The sequence below is a fragment of the Malaclemys terrapin genome, chromosome 4 (genome assembly GCF_027887155.1).
Source record: "Malaclemys terrapin pileata isolate rMalTer1 chromosome 4, rMalTer1.hap1, whole genome shotgun sequence".
NCBI classification, from domain to species: domain Eukaryota; kingdom Metazoa; phylum Chordata; order Testudines; family Emydidae; genus Malaclemys; species Malaclemys terrapin.
The window spans coordinates 88718562-88734269 of record NC_071508.1 but is presented as its reverse complement, the minus strand read 5'-3'; the positions used below and the strand labels follow the sequence as shown (position 1 = coordinate 88734269).

At 44.1% G+C, this 15708-nt stretch overlaps 1 protein-coding gene across 1 annotated transcript in view; it reads left to right on the top strand.

Moving 5' to 3' along the window:
- Positions 1–15708, top strand: part of DPF3 (double PHD fingers 3) — a 205527-nt gene that overhangs the window by 148902 nt on the left and 40917 nt on the right. The window contains exons 7-8 of the mRNA XM_054026168.1: positions 1675–1812; positions 13605–13733. Of these exons, the coding sequence (XP_053882143.1) occupies positions 1675–1812; positions 13605–13733 (267 nt within the window). The remainder of the gene's footprint in view (positions 1–1674; positions 1813–13604; positions 13734–15708) is intronic.

Sequence of the window (15708 nt, the reverse complement as noted above, 5' to 3'; positions counted from 1 at the left end):
AGAAGGGCCAGGAGGATACACTGACCCATCAATAGCCAACAGGCCTGTTTCTTCTCTGAGCAGTGCAGAGTGAGACTGGAATAGAGGAGCTGCGAGCTCCCTGTGATAGCCTAGGGCCAGACCAGGGCTTTGCCCTCAAGCACTGCAGATAGGCATATGCCTTGGAGTTTTGTTTGTTTATTTAAAGGTGCAGACTGCCAAAGGTTGAGTTCATTACTTTTAGTGTGCTGTGTATGGAATGATGCCAAGCCTGTGACCACAACTGGTGGACTGTGCAGGGTGTGCCTGCAGTACCATGCTTGGCCTTGCTTTGCACTACCTGCCACAGTGAAATAAAGTTGTCTAGAAATTGCACTGTGTATTTCATTCACACAAATCACATGGTTAAGAGGCATTTTCAGAATCGGACCATCAAAGCACCTTAGAGGGAATATTGATCCTAAGAACTGGATGGAGAGCCACGAGCTGCTGGGTTCTCTTCCCAGTGCTAACACCAACTGCCTCTCTGGTCTTAGGCATGTTACGTAGGGCTCAGTCCTGCAAATGGTACTGTGCAAAGTGTTTACTACCATGAGTAATCCCTGGGATGGGTGGACTAATCAGTAGTAAGTACTGGGTCTGGTAGTAAGAGTTTGCAGGATCTGTCCCTTATCTTCTGGTGCCTCAGTTATCCTATCTGTAAAACTGTACTAATGAGACTTAGCTCACAAAATGGCTTTGAAAGAGAATTAGTTGACATTTGATAAAGTGCTTTGAAGATGAAAAGTGCTAAGGGTTGGGTTGTCGTTTTTACAGGCAATAACCTGAATAAAAATAAATTCCTATTAAAAACTTTAACTTATAGCTATCATGAGTCTTGTGATAAAGCTCGACCCATTGTAGAGTGTCATGGGAGCATAAGTACTTTCATGAGTCTCAGTGGTTTGAGTCTGTTATTAAGGCCTGTTGACTTGATGATCAAATAAGTGCATGCAAAATTTAATGGAGGATTCTCCATCACACAACAGATATTATTACTGGACCACTCAGTGTGAGGCTTAACTGGGTAGAGGATAGAAGCATCACTGCTGAATGGTCTTTGAACCAGAAGCAGTAGGTGATTCCTAACTTTTGTGTCTGGATTTAAATTGGGAAAGAAGATCTTTTAAAGATATTTTTTTCTTTTCTTGCTGTTAGTAATATTGGTTCCTTCTCCCTGAGGTGAGTAATCATGAAACAATGCTGCTTGGTCTCACTCCAATTCCCATTGGTAAAGAGCCCATTATATCACAAAACACCAACACCACAAATGTCATTTAATTTAGTTTGACAGACAACCTTGTTGGCAGTCTCAGCGGACCGGTCAAGGACTGAGTGGGCCATGAAGATTGACCAATCCTCTCAACCTTAGAGATGCTCCATCCAGGCCAGGGATAAGGACCAATGCTGGTGTAGAGTAGGGAAGCTTGAGTGTACTGTACGTGTTCTGGGGATAAATAGAGGACATTAGCCTGCAGGGCTGTCAGTCTGTCATCTTTCATCAGCATTATATTTGCAAAGTTTCAGATAACAACAACAAGAAGGATGTACAGTGATGTTAGTGGGGGATGATGTATTAAAGGCCATTCTCACTGTTGCTGTAGGTACTGATATTCCATTCTCTTCTCCCTTCCCTCATGTTTCTTTCCCTCTCAGTCTGTGGCAAACGTTATAAGAACAGACCTGGACTGAGCTACCATTATGCTCACACTCACCTTGCCAGCGAAGAGGGGGATGAAGCCCAAGAGCAGGAGACACGCTCCCCACCCGTCCACAGAAACGAGAACCACAAACGTGAGTAGTGTTTGCTTTTGTAATCCCTTCAATCTTTTTGTCAGGGATGTTACCTCCACCTTCGTCTGTGCATTTCAGCAGTTGCTAAAATTGTTCTGCTTCTTTGTGAATGAGTGGAATCTGGATGTTTAGTGGAGCTAATCAACTTCAGCCTGCCCTGGTGCTGAGCTCAGCTAGTCAAGAATCCAGTTCAAACTCAGCATTAACTCTGCAGCAAATCACTCTTCCATCACTGCTCCTGTGGGGAGGAGATGACAAGGGGAAAGGGAAGGGAGCCCCACCTGCCTGTCATCAAACAGCCTCTTAGTGGTTAGTGTGGAGATCAAGAAAATGCACAATTCATGTCAGTGCATCCTCTGCTATTTTCTTTGAGAAAAGATCTTTATTTGCTTCTCAGTTTTATGGTATAAAATTATCAACAAATGCCCCATGATCCCACATCCCTAAACACCACTTTCTAAATATTAATCGGGAAAAATCAAAGGACTAAAAAATTATCTGCACAGATCTGATGGCACAAGAAAGGACAGAAGGGCTGTGCTCTGGGAATCCTAGCACCAAAGTAGGGGGAAGATAGTGTGTTTGCTGGCACAGGAAAGCCCATTTTAACCTTTTTAAGGCACAGGACTGGGAGTCAGGAAATCCATATTTTATTAGTGTCGTATCACTTAGCCCTCCTCTGCCTCAGTTTCCCTGTGTGCAAAGTAATAATTGCCTCCCACTCAGAGATATCATGTGGTTAAATTCACTGATTTTTGTAAAATACTTTCAGGTCCTTAGATGGAAAATGCCATTTTAGTTCAAAGTAATTATTATTGTTGTTTATTATTTATTGACAACAGAATGAAATGCTTATCAGAATAAAATATAGGGTAAATTCTTTTCTTCCTGACATAAGTGTACAGTAAGAAACTTGGATCCAGGAAGCCATTTCCCCCTTAAACAGGATAATCCATAATTGTCTCATGTGGTTATGGGGAGGGGTTCCCCTTTCTCCAAAGCATCTACTACTGGCCATTGTTGGGTTGATCTGATCCTGTTGGGCAATCCTAAGGTTTTTATCACTTTTCCGCTCCACCTTTTCATGTTTAACATGTTTACTAAGATGTTTTAACTTGTCCAGAAGCAGTTTTGACTTGCTGAGTTGTTGATAAACTTGAATTGACCATTACTCTATGGAGTTACTGTTCTGGCAGGCTTTAGAATATCACCATCTGGCCATATCTCACAGGGAGCTGTAGGAGAGGGTTTTTTGTTTCTTTATTTTGTATGCTGTCTCTAGATTAGTTTTCTGTGTCTGAAATAGGGTCTACGATCCTGATCTACCTGATGGGGCTTTGAGGCTTAATTAATTTGTGTTGATCTTAGCCCTGCACAGATAAGCAAACCGAGAAGGGCACTGTCCCCCACCATTCAGCTTGGCACAGGGGCCAGAGGCAGGCCCAGTTCTTACGGTTCTGAGGTTCAGGGACTGGGAGAGGTTAGCACTGTGAGTGGTACCAAACTCCACAAAAGGAGCTGGGAAGGATGGAATGATATACCTCCTTCATTCTGCACCAGCCAGCAAACCTGGGCCATTGTGGAGGAGAGCGCACTTTGCTCTCTGAAAAAGAGTGCAGCAAGAGCTGCTCAGACTTGTGCGTCTCCCGAGCTCCTGCAGGCATTGTGCTTGAGGCAGGTGCGATGCCTCTGAGAGAGGTGCCTGGTGTGCAGCCCCCAACACAGAGTAGCTTAATGCCACAAGCATCCCCTTTGCATTTGTAAATCACTCTGTGATCCAGATCCTTGAGTGGAATGTTCTCTCTGCCCAAGAATCAGTGGCTATTGAGGGTGGGGACAGAAACCACGTAAAAGTGCCAGGAGATTTGTGCCGGGGGGAGTCACAGTAGGCTGGGAGGCAAATCCCTGGACTGGCTGTTTATTCCCTTTTTCTGTTTGTTGGTTTACAGCCTGGAGATCAGCTCTTGCATATTCCTTCTTTCACTTAGCAATATTTAATTTATGCTGCCATCCATCTTCCATGTGAATGCTAATTCCACGTTGCTAATATACAGTCATTAAATGGCCCCTTTGTACATGGGGATGGTGGGAAGCCAGAGCATCAGATCCTTCCTTTCCCCTAGTACTCCTGGGCATGTGTTATGAATTAGATTTGACAGGTCTGCTGTGTCACAGGGTCTGGGCTTCAAAAATCCTCTCTGTGTGGGCTTGTGGGGGGAGGAGGGGAGGTTAATTCAGACAGCTAATCTGCAACCTACGGACGAGAAGGGCCAGAAGTACAGTAAATAGCAGGCACTGATTATTTCCTTAGCAGTGTGGCAGAGAAATACAAGCAGCCTAATTTAGAAAAGGCAAAGCAAATCCAAAGCAGCCATTTGGAATTTGCAGTGCCAGGGGAGGTGGGATCTGTGGCAGTGAGGTTCAGGCAGACTGCTCCAGTATGAACTTCTTGCCATTTTATTCTCTCTACCACTCCCAAGTCTCCTGTTCAGTCACTGCTTGCAGCAGTATCCGCAGTAACAACTGCCCTGCTGACACAGAAGGAACCTCTCTGGAGCAGAGCCTCTGCCAGAGTCAGTTATTGATCCTCTGACTGGTGCCATCTCAACAGTTGATGGTCTCTCATCTCTCTCGCAACGCTCCTCTGTCCCCATGCCCTCAGTCACCCGCAGGCCATCTTGAATGGCTACATATATGTTCCAGGGACTGAAAAAAAGATTTATATAGGAACAACCTAATTTAAACTGACTGGCTTCTGATGGGTCTGTATCACAGAATAACAACCAGCCCAGGTGGAATGTTCCATTTCTTCTGAACTTCTCACTCTCCTTATCACTGTTTCGTGGGTTTTGTTGTCTGCCTCACTCGCATATAGTTCAGCCTTTCCCAAATCACCTTCTCTGACCTCCTATTTCCCCCTAAAACAATGGAGCCTATGCTTTTTAATACAGGCTGTGACCAGGCAGTGTTAGCTGATTTACTTATGGGAGGGGGGGAGATGGATGTCCCTTCCTCAAGACCCAAACTTACCTTAGTCCCATACAGACTTGTTATCTAATGTTGCAAATATTTGTCAGCCGGGTTTGAAATCATGAAAAAGAACTTATAGAAAACTGCTTAAAAACCAAACAAACCTGAACCCTGACAATAGAACAACATGGTTCCACATCATGTCAAACCTGGTCTTCTGCTGTCTTCATCCTTCACTCTTTGGCATTGGCAGGATGTGAAATTCGAGCCCGGGATGAGTCCATGAATCTGCCACTGAACACATGTTGCAATATATGTACATCTCATCCTAATGTTATAGGATGACTTGGAGTAGCTGGCGCCTGCAGATTTTGAAAGATTTCTAAAGTGGGATTTTTATTAACTTGATATCTGTCTATTTAAATATATGTTTCAATGAATATGGTATTGTAAAACTAATTTAATTGCTAAAGGAACAGAAAGGTGTGTGCCTGTCTGTAAGGAACAAACCTTCTCCTTTTAAATGGGAGTGAATCATCTAAGTGGCACTTTTCTTTTTAAAACTTAAACATTAGGATGATTTCTAGTGTTCAGAAAAATTAGGGTCTCATAGTACTGTCTAAAGTCAGACATAGTGTGAAAAGATGCTGTTCAGACTTCATGTGCCTGGACACCTCTTCCAATACCAGGCCGGACTTGCCACACACTCTGCTAATGCTGCTGCAGTCCAGAGCATTCACACAGCTCTGCTAACATGCAGATTTGACTTGTCAAACCAACTGCTGTACGAGTTCAGGGCATCTGCCAATTTTGCCCATTTCTCTGGCAGATCTTGTGATGTGGACAAATCTCTAGTTGAGAGATCAGTCAACGGCATTTGTGTATTCTAAGTATAATGAGATACCTAGTCTTCAAAGATAAAAAATTAATGCACTAACCTCACTGTGCTTCCAAGCTGTCCTCCAGCTCCCCCACACAGCCTTCTTTGAAACATTTTTATTTCCATCCAGGCAGGGGGCTGGAGATGAATAAATGACAAGAGCCAGCCCCTCGGTTGGAGATGAACTGTTTGTTCCTCTCCACAAGCAGCATCAATTTGAAAAGCTACATCAGGCCTCCCTTTCTCTGCCTTAGTGCTGTTTCTCACTGGGGAGGTGATAGGAGCTACATTTGAATGCAGGAATGCTCCAACACCCACCTTCCTACAGGAAATCCTACAGCAGGTGCCTTTTCAGTGAAGAGCTGCATATGCCCTGATTAGATATCTCATTAGTTTATTCCATTTTTCTTTCTTTTCCTTTGTTGGTTTTTATAAAGGCATGAATGTAAATGTCATTTTAAAATGAAATTTGAGGGTGCTGTCAGACTTATAGCAGAAGTGGCTGCTGTCATTAAGGTTGCATAACAGGTTCCATTTGTACCCTCTGGTTTTAGTTAATCATAATTTTCCCAAACATTTACCTTTTGGGCTGACATTTTCCATGCCTGAATGTTGTGGGGAAGTTTGAGGAAACCTTGTTCAGTCATTATGAATGCAGGGAGGGTGAAAACATACAAAATTATACAAAATCTTCTTGAGGCTTTAAATGGCTGGGCGCAGACATTTTGGCAGGAAAGTAGCCTTCATTGAGGAGAAGCACTTTGAAGTGTTTTGCAGGAAATTGATCCTGATTTGACTGAGTAATTGGCCTTTAAAAATCATATGCTGCATCACTACCACTTCCTCCCTCAAAAAAACCAAGGCTGGCTCAGGTTCGGGCTCTCTGTATAGTATAATTCACATATTTATATTTTTTATTATAATTTTTCTCTCACCTCTCGACTCCTTTCTCCAAAGCAGAATACAAACCCAAGAAAGCTCCCAGTGTTTGACTGGGCTTGAAATTAGTTAACATGAGTTCACACATGCCTCATGGGTGCAATTTCCATCCTCAAAGTGCTCTACGATTAGGAGGGACCAATGTGTGCCCATAATGTACTAGCCCATTTTGGATGAGTGCAGAGCTGCACTGCACCAGTGTGAGCTCCAGGATGGATTGTGTCTCAGGTAGTGCAATCCCTCCCTAAGTTTCGGGTGTGATGGGAGTACTGTATTGCCAACCCCAAAAGTTAAAAACTCATAAATCAGATCCCTCCCAATCCTGAGATTGGCCCAGAAACCAGGAGATTTTAATATAATGGGTTTTTGGTCTGTTTTCTCATTTTTAAACTCACCCTGGTCATCTCCAGTGCGTGCTGGACAATTACCATGTTGCCAGCTCTTACAGATTTACAGTGAATCACATGATTTTGGCCCCCTGCTGCAGGAGCTCTTGCTAGAAGATTCAGCTGAGATCAAATTGCTCAAATTTGTATAAAGTGCTGCCTGACGGCTCAGAGAGCTAACACCTTCTCCCCAAACCGAAAAAATCCAATTAATTTATGTGTCCTCCCAGCTCCACACCTGCCCACCCACAGCCCATCAATTAATTATGGTCTGCAGCCCCATAGCCGTTCCTGTGAAAATGGCATCAGATGCTCCCTGTCCTACCCAAAAACTCCTCTCTGCTCATAAGGGGAGGATGGGAGAACCCTACCTGTGTCCTCCAGAAGGTCTGATTTGACTGCTTTTCCCACTACCCCACCTCTTGGAAAAGACCAGCCAATCAGAGCTACAGAGCAGGGCTAGAAATCACACAAAGGCTGGAGCTTCTTGTGTCATCACGAGACTGATTCCAGCAGGGGCCAAAATGCTGTTATGGGAGTTGCCAGTTCTGGGTGTGTGCAGATTGTACCATCTCTTTGGATGCTGCAGCCTTCTTCTCAGGCTTGCATGGCAAAGAATCTGGCCATTTCCTCTCATTTTGTTTGACTTGCATTTTTCCTCCCATGAGTTTTAATGAAAAAGTTGTAAAAATAGTTTATAGGAGAGAGCAATACATAAAAGTGTGTGTGTGTGAGAGAGAGAGGGAAGGGGGGTGAAGTGAATTAAAATTTATTTGAGCTCCACTTGGCCTGTCCTTCACTACACCCACAGATTATACCATCTACCTTGTGTTATTCTAATCCAGAGCTCTGCCCTACACTAAAAAACTGGCAGGTCTGTGCAATGAGCCATTCCCTTTGCAACCCACCCCCATGAATTTCTCCATTTCTCACTAAAACCTGGGAATAAGCCAGGTGGAAGTGGGTGCATCTCCAGCTGGGAATCCATTTCTTGCTCTGTTAGAGGGTGGCTTTTCCTGAAGTATATCTTCTAGCAGCTGCTCCCCCAAACTCCCATTGATGTATTTTTTTATTTTAATTTCTTGTTTCTTGAGTCAGTCTATTCTCTGTAGATGCATTTTGAGCAGCAAAATAAGGGGACATGCTACAATTCCTTACACTTGAGAGATGAAGTAATAACAGGTGGCAAGACCAGAGGCAACCGGAGCTAGGATTCTGGTTGCTATGGAAACATGTCAGCCCTGCAGAGGGATGAGATCTGTCAGCAGTGGGGGGCAAAGAGAGCAAGAGAAGCACAGTGGCACTTACCCTATAGGTTCAGATTATATATCATCGAGTTCTCCAAGGGAAAACTTGAAATACACAGGATGGGTTATTGGCTGGCTTTGAACTGAGCTGGCAGCCAAATGTTGGACGTAGATGTGAACGGTGGGGAACAGGTACAGGAGGGGGAATCTGGGCCTAAGTCTGAGACAAAGAAGCTTGTAATATTTTCTAAGAAAAATCCGTTTTTTTTTTCTTCATTGCAAAATATGGGCTTTCAGGATATGCTCCTCTAGGTATTCGTTATGGAATATTTGGCCTCAAGTGGAAGCAAAGAGCCTGCTTCAAAGCCCTTTGAATTCAGTTGGAAGACTTCTAGTGATTTTTGTGAGCTTTGGATCAAGCCGAAAGTGAGTAGGGCAATAGAAGGAACTGCCATGCTGTGAAGATTATTACCCCTGTTTATTATGGCAGTGCTGAAAGGCCAGCCGAGAATGGGCCCGCACTGTGCCAGGCACTGTACCAACACTGAGTGGTAGATGGTCCCTGCCCTGAAGAGCTTACAGTGTAAATAGACAAGACAGATACAGAGTGGGGGAAGGGGTAGAACACACAGGCAGAGTGAACTCTGAGATGGCAGCAAATGGAGTGTTAGTTTCATTTATTTATTTGTTTATGTGCATGGGCGGCGGGTGAACCCCCGCATTGGGGAGGCTAGCCTGCTGGCTGCGCCCCTTCTGCCCAAGGCCCTGCCCCCTGCATGCCGGAGCCCCTATCCCCCCCTCGGCAACTGGAGGAGCCCTGCGGCCTGTCCACCTCAGCCACGCCAGGCTACCCCCCACCCCGAGCACCAGTACAGTCCTAGCTACGCCGGGCTGAGTTGCCAACCCCCCCAAGCCGGCCACACTGGGCCGAGCTGGCCCTTGGACGGGACAGGTCCTGGCCCCTCCAAACGCCAGGCCGAGCTGCTGACCCCCCCGAGCTGGCCATGCTGGGCCAAGCCATCTCCTGGATGGGACAGGCCCCGACCCCACCAATCACCAGGCTGAGCCACTGGCCTCTCCAGAGCTGCCTGCTTAGCCCCAGGCACACTGGGCCGGGCCAAGCCGCCAGCCTCCCCGCACCTGGCCAGCCCCAGCGCACGGCTGAGCGAGCCACTTCACTCCCCCGCCAGACCCTCCGGCCCACCGCTGGCTCGCCGCGTTCCCTCCTCACTCCCCCACGCCTGAGGAGGAGGTACATGGCGAGCAGCGGCAGGCAGGCAGCAGCAGACAGTGGCAGCCTCGGGGCAGGGCCACTGTGGCCCAGGTGGCGGGTCAGCAGGAGCTGTGCCAAGGAAGGTTTAGCCTTCCCTTGTCTATTTTACCTGCTGCCTGTGTTTATGTGGGTGCGTTAACTTAGGAGAAGATAAGATAAATGGAAAGAAAAAGGATGGGAAGGGGGTGGATAGAGCAAGAGTAAAGAGGGTAAGAAAGTCCCTTTTTAATGGCATCCATCTAATTGTAAGCAATTTGCTGTATTCATTTAATCATAGAATCATAGAATATCAGGGTTGGAAGGGACCTCAGGAGGTCATCTAGTCCAACCCCCTGCTCAAAGCAGGACCAATTCCCAACTAAATCATCCCAGCCAGGGCTTTGTCAAGCCGGGCCTTAAAAACCTCCAAGGAAGGAGACTCCACCACCTGCCTAGGTAACGCATTCCAGTGCTTCACCACCCTCCTAGTGAAATAGTGTTTCCTAATATCCAATCTAGACCTCCCCCACTGCAACTTGAGACCATTGCTCCTTGTTCTGTCATCTGCCACCACTGAGAACAGCCAAGCTCCATCCTCTTTGGAACCCCCCTTCAGGTAGTTGAAGGCTGCTATCAAATCTCCCCTCATTCTTCTCTTCTGGAGAGTAAACAATCCCAGTTCCCTCAGCCTCTCCTCATAAGTCATGTGCTCCAGACCCCTAATAATTTTTGTTGCCCTCCCCTGGACTCTTTCCAATTTTTCCACATCCTTCTTGTAATGTGGGACCCAAAACTGGACACAGTACTCCAGATGAGGCCTCACCAATGTCGAATAAAGGGGAACGATCACGTTCCTCGATCTACTGGCAATGCCCCTACTTATACAGCCCAAAATGCCGTTAGCCTTCTTGGCAACAAGAGCACACTGTTGACTCATATCCAGCTTCTCGTCCACTGTGACCCCTAGGTCCTTTTCTGCAGAACTGCTACCTAGCCATTCGGTCCCTAGTCTGTAGCAGTGAATGGGATTCTTCCGTCCTAAGTGCAGGACTCTGCACCTGTCCTTGTTGACTCTCATCAGGTTTTTTTTGGCCCAATCCTCTAATTTGTCTAGGTCCCTCTGTATCTGATCCCTACCCTCCAGCGTATCTACCACGCCTCCTAGTTTAGTGTCATCTGCAAACTTGCTGAGAGTGCAGTCCACACCATCTTCCAGATCATTAATCAAGATATTAAACAAAAACGGCCCCAAGACTGACCCTTGGGGCACTCCGCTTGAAACCGGCTGCCAACTAGACATGGAGCCATTGATCACTACCCGTTGAGCCCGACGATCTAGCTAGCTTTCTCTCCACCTTACAGTCCATTTATCCAGCCCATACTTCTTTAACTTGCTGGCAAGAATACTGTGGGAGACCGTATCAAAAGCTTTGCTAAAGTCAAGGAATAACACATCCACTGCTTTCCCCTCATCCACAGAGCCAGTTATCTCATCATAGAAGGCAATTAGGTTAGTCAGGCATGACTTCCCCTTGGTGAATCCATGCTGACTGTTCCTGATCACTTTCCTCTCCTCTAAGTGTTTCATAATTGATTCCTTGAGGACCTGCTCCATGATTTTTCCAGGGACTGAGGTGAGGCTGACTGGCCTGTAGTTCCCCGGATCCTCCTCCTTCCCTTTTTTAAAGATGGGCACTACATTAGCTTTTTTCCAGTAGCAAACACCAAAAACCCCAACCTAAAACAAACGCCTCCATCCTGATTCTCCATTACCTTGCAACTTGTGTGGTTGTTGTGCAAAGTAGGTGCAAAACATTACCGAATGAGAATTCTCTACTCATTGCATGGTAGCATTTTCCACGCAATTTGCATTCAAGTTGCACAAATATAAAGGACTACAACATGGTGCAAGGCAATGGAGAATTAGGCCTCTTCTTTGCAGTGTTGCCAGCCCCAAGCATTTAAAAATCATGAGTCAAGCCCCAAAAATTGAGATTGGCATAAAATCCATGAAATTTAAAAAATAAATATGGAGTTCTTTTTATTTGCCTTCTGGTTTATGAGCCTCTGTGGTTCACATTTTCAAGTACAGCTGAAACATTTCTAATTTTGAAATGCATAACAGGGACAAAAATTCTCTGTAACCATGAGGACTAGAAGCATTTTTGTTGTTGTTAAATAAAAGCTCAGATATTCATATGACTCCAGGAGTCACAGAGTTTACGGCCCGAAGGGATCTCTACATCATGTAGTCTGACTTTCTGTAGATCACGGGCCTCCAACACCACCGAGCACCCACACACTAAACTCAACAATGAACATGAGACAAAAGTCAATGAAACCTACAGCAGACTAGGCTGTTATGTGCCACAATGAGAGAATAGGTGGGACTGAGGTGCACCAGTGCTAGAAGCCCCCGTAATGACAGGGAAATGATTAAATGAGAGATGCCCAGATTATCCCAGCAAGTGACCCGCACCCACACGCAGCAGAGAAAGGGGAAACTCTCCAAGGTCACTGACAATCTGACCTGGGGGAAATTCCCTCCCAGTCCCAGATATGGCATTCAGTTAGACTCTGAGCATAGAACCATCCAGCCAAGTACCTGAGAGAGAGAAAATACTTAGTGCCATCTCAGACCTCTGGCCCATCCCGCTCAGTGCTCCATCTCCAGTCATGACCATCCATGATGCTTCAGAGAAAGGAGATAAAAAAACCTCCCAGCATACATGGGGGGGGACGGGCGGGGGGAAATCCCTTCCTGACCCCGTCAGTGGCCAGTTGAAATCCTGAAGCATGAGCTTTAGGAAAATAAGACATAAACTGGAAGTGAGCCCCCTTTCTATTGAGTCCTGTCCCCTGCCATCACAAGCAACCCCATCATTCAATTGCACTCATACATTTGCCCAATTCTCTCTTAAAACTAACCAAGTTGTTTGCCCCCCCAAGCTCAGGCTCTAAGAAAAACACAACCTTGTTTAGCCAAACCCAGCATTTTTTAAAATGTGTTTTGAACTGGAACCCTGTGGAATTTGAAGGTTAATTTGCCAGGATTTCTGAGATCCTTTTCTTTTGGTTTTAAACCTTGTGTTCGGTGGAACCTAGGTCTTTTCTGCACAAAAACTCTCAGTGGTCTGACGAAAGGTGTCTTTTTCAACTGATTTAGTTAAACTGGTGCAAACCTTTGTGTGGACACCCTTAAACCATTTTTAAAATGTCTTGTATTGATTTAGTTAAGTAGGTATAAATCTGTATTTAGACAAAGTCTTTGTTGAAAACACCGAGCCACATTTAATTGAAATGACAAACTGCATCTGATTTAGATACAGACCTGTGAATATGACCTGAACAGACCTGTTCAGTCAACAGTTCATGAAACTTTTGGGAATCCTGGTGTGAGTTTGGTGTTTTGTGTCTTTACAATTTTTTTCTATTTTACTTCTCTTCCCTGGTTGCTGTGCAAAAGAAAAATGACAGAGAATACTGGCTAAGGCTCTGATTTTGCCTGTAGTTCATTTAGCAGAGATCCCATTTATTTGGGATTCTGTATGGACACAGGGATTGCTAGCAGATTCCAGTGTGGGATTAGGGACTAACTGATTATATGAGGAAAAGGTGACATTTACTGTATGCAAAGTGCTGCGAAAGGCACAAAGTACACAAGCTAAAGAGAGAATGCTTTTCCCCCTCTAATTTCTTTCTGTTATAGAAATCCTAAGAGTTATTTATAAAAATCAAAAAGTGTAGGTAAAAAATTTAGAGTAAGAAATGGAATGTTAAAGCTGACAGTGTTTCTTTAAAAGAAAAAAAAAAGTAAAACACTTAGGATTGTTCAATATCAACACAACCGCTCCGCATGTTAAGGAAGAGCAGGACATTGCTCACCAGACTTGCCCATTTGAACAGGATGTTCAGAAGAGCCTGAGCTCTGTGCATTGGTATGTAATGTACTTAAAATGAAAGTGATTTGTACAATTCGCTTGTCACCCTAATAGAAAATATTTGGGGAAGGCTATTGTCACCAAAGTCATCAACTTAATGTCACAGCGAAGAGGAGAAGGGAGAAATGTACATAGTGTGTGCTCTTTAAGTAAATATGATTTCTAACCTGCCTGCAGCCCAGAAAGGACCAGACGGGGCTATCATTCCCAACAACTACTGTGACTTCTGCCTTGGAGGCTCCAGTATGAACAAAAAAAGTGGCTGTCCAGAGGAGCTTGTGTCATGCTCAGACTGTGGACGCTCGGGTAGGTGACTTCTCCTTGCAACTTTCTAAGATGAACAATTTAGCGCGATTCCCTTTTTGCTCTTTCTGATGTTTTGGGGTAGTTGCTTATTGTTTGTGGGGAAGGATGGTTGTCAAAGTTTCTGTTCTGCTAATGGGCTAACAAGACAATTATGATCTAATCTATGTATCTATCTATATAATGCTATATTGTATTTATTGGCTGCCATGAACATAAGTACTCATACTTGTTCTTATTTAAATGGAGGGAGAAAATCCTATGACAATGTTAAAGGATGGGCTCTGTCTTCAAATGCCGTAATTACAAATGTAAATTACTTTCAAGATTTATGAAAGTTGCATGACGAGCATTTCCATTGATTACACATTTCATGCATTTCTTCATCCAAAAAAGAAGGAGAGGGGAAATTACAGGGTAGGAATGGCAGTAGCTGTCAAGAATTATCCTCTTATAAGATGACTATCATTAATTTTGTTTAAAGAGGTATTTATTTATCTGTTTTCTTCCTGTGTCTCTTTTTAAATTTAGGCAGTTGCATCTTTCCCCATCCTGAGCTGTCTTTATTTCTGGGTGGTTGGTTGTTTTTTCTTTTTGTCCCAGCTGAGCTGTTATTTTTGGCTGGGGGAGGGAATGGGGTCTCTAACAACAAACAGCATATTCCATCCCCAATTCAAATTTCCCAATTGTTGTGATTTTTTGGAAAGGGGGTAGGAAGGCCATGGATTATAAGTGAAAACAAAAGAAAACTTTGAAATTTGAAACCTTCAAAATTGCTGCTACTTCTGCTCTTTATTCACTGGAAAGTGTTTGTTGTATAATTGCTGATATATAATGTAGAGTGTTCTGGTACTGAAATAACAGCCTGCTCATCCTCCCATTGAAATTAATATTAAAATTCCTATCAAATTCAAAGGGAGCAGGACTGGGCCCTAAATGACAAATGTCCTCTACCATTGTTCTGAACTTTGAAGACAATTACTTATCAGTGGACCAATGGCAACCCTTGGTCTTCTAAGAGCTTTGCTACAAGTGCTCTGCAAACACTAACCTGAGTCTTTTTGTGCTTTTGTGTTTGCTTCATAATAAAGGAGAAGAAGCTTACACTGTTTACACTGACATACTGGAAAATGATTCCCATTTTCCCTTTTGCCTGGGGTGTTATTTTCCAGTTTCACTTATTTCAACGTTGCCCCAATCTTGCACAATGAGGGGGATCCAAATGTTCTGTCACATAGCTATTTGTTACGGTAATTTTATATTTGTCTTCAGAACATGACTGAGATACACTAGTTTGTTGGCTTCCTTGTTTTATTGCAAAGTAGATTATCAGGCCCCATGTAGCTGTTGTATCCTAGCTGTGGACAAGCCCCCCAAACAATTCCATAAAACACTTTTTACAAATTCTCATCTGCCTGAGTCATTTACAAGGGTTCTCCATCTGTGTGATAGATGTGTGATGAGAATGCCTATGGTGGAAATATGCATAGATTTTTAAGCTATAATATTAATGACTGGTGGCTGCCATCATGACTTTTCTTGGTGATGAAAGACAAATGGAGGAGAGACCATGTGCATTCTTTTGTTTCTTTCCAGTATTCAGTCAGTCAAATCACATCCCTATGAAGTGATTATTTTACTTACCGATTCTTTTATTATATTCATTTCCTTTTGGGGTACAGGATTTGATTCTAAGTCTGTTCCTTAGGAAATACAGTATAATTGCAACAGAGCTGCTTCCTTCAGCTTAAGGGACCAAACAATTGGTGTATCATCATGTTAGTGCTTCTGAATAGCACCACAAACCTCCCCTACCAAACACGATGCTTTCATTTTCCTAGGGCTCAAGGGCCATATTTTCCCCTGCATTTCTTGAAGTGGGATTCTGACATCTGTACTGCAAATTACATATCACATTTGATTCAGAAAAAAGTTCAGTTTTACAGATTTCAGTATTTAACTTCTCTTTTTAAAGTTT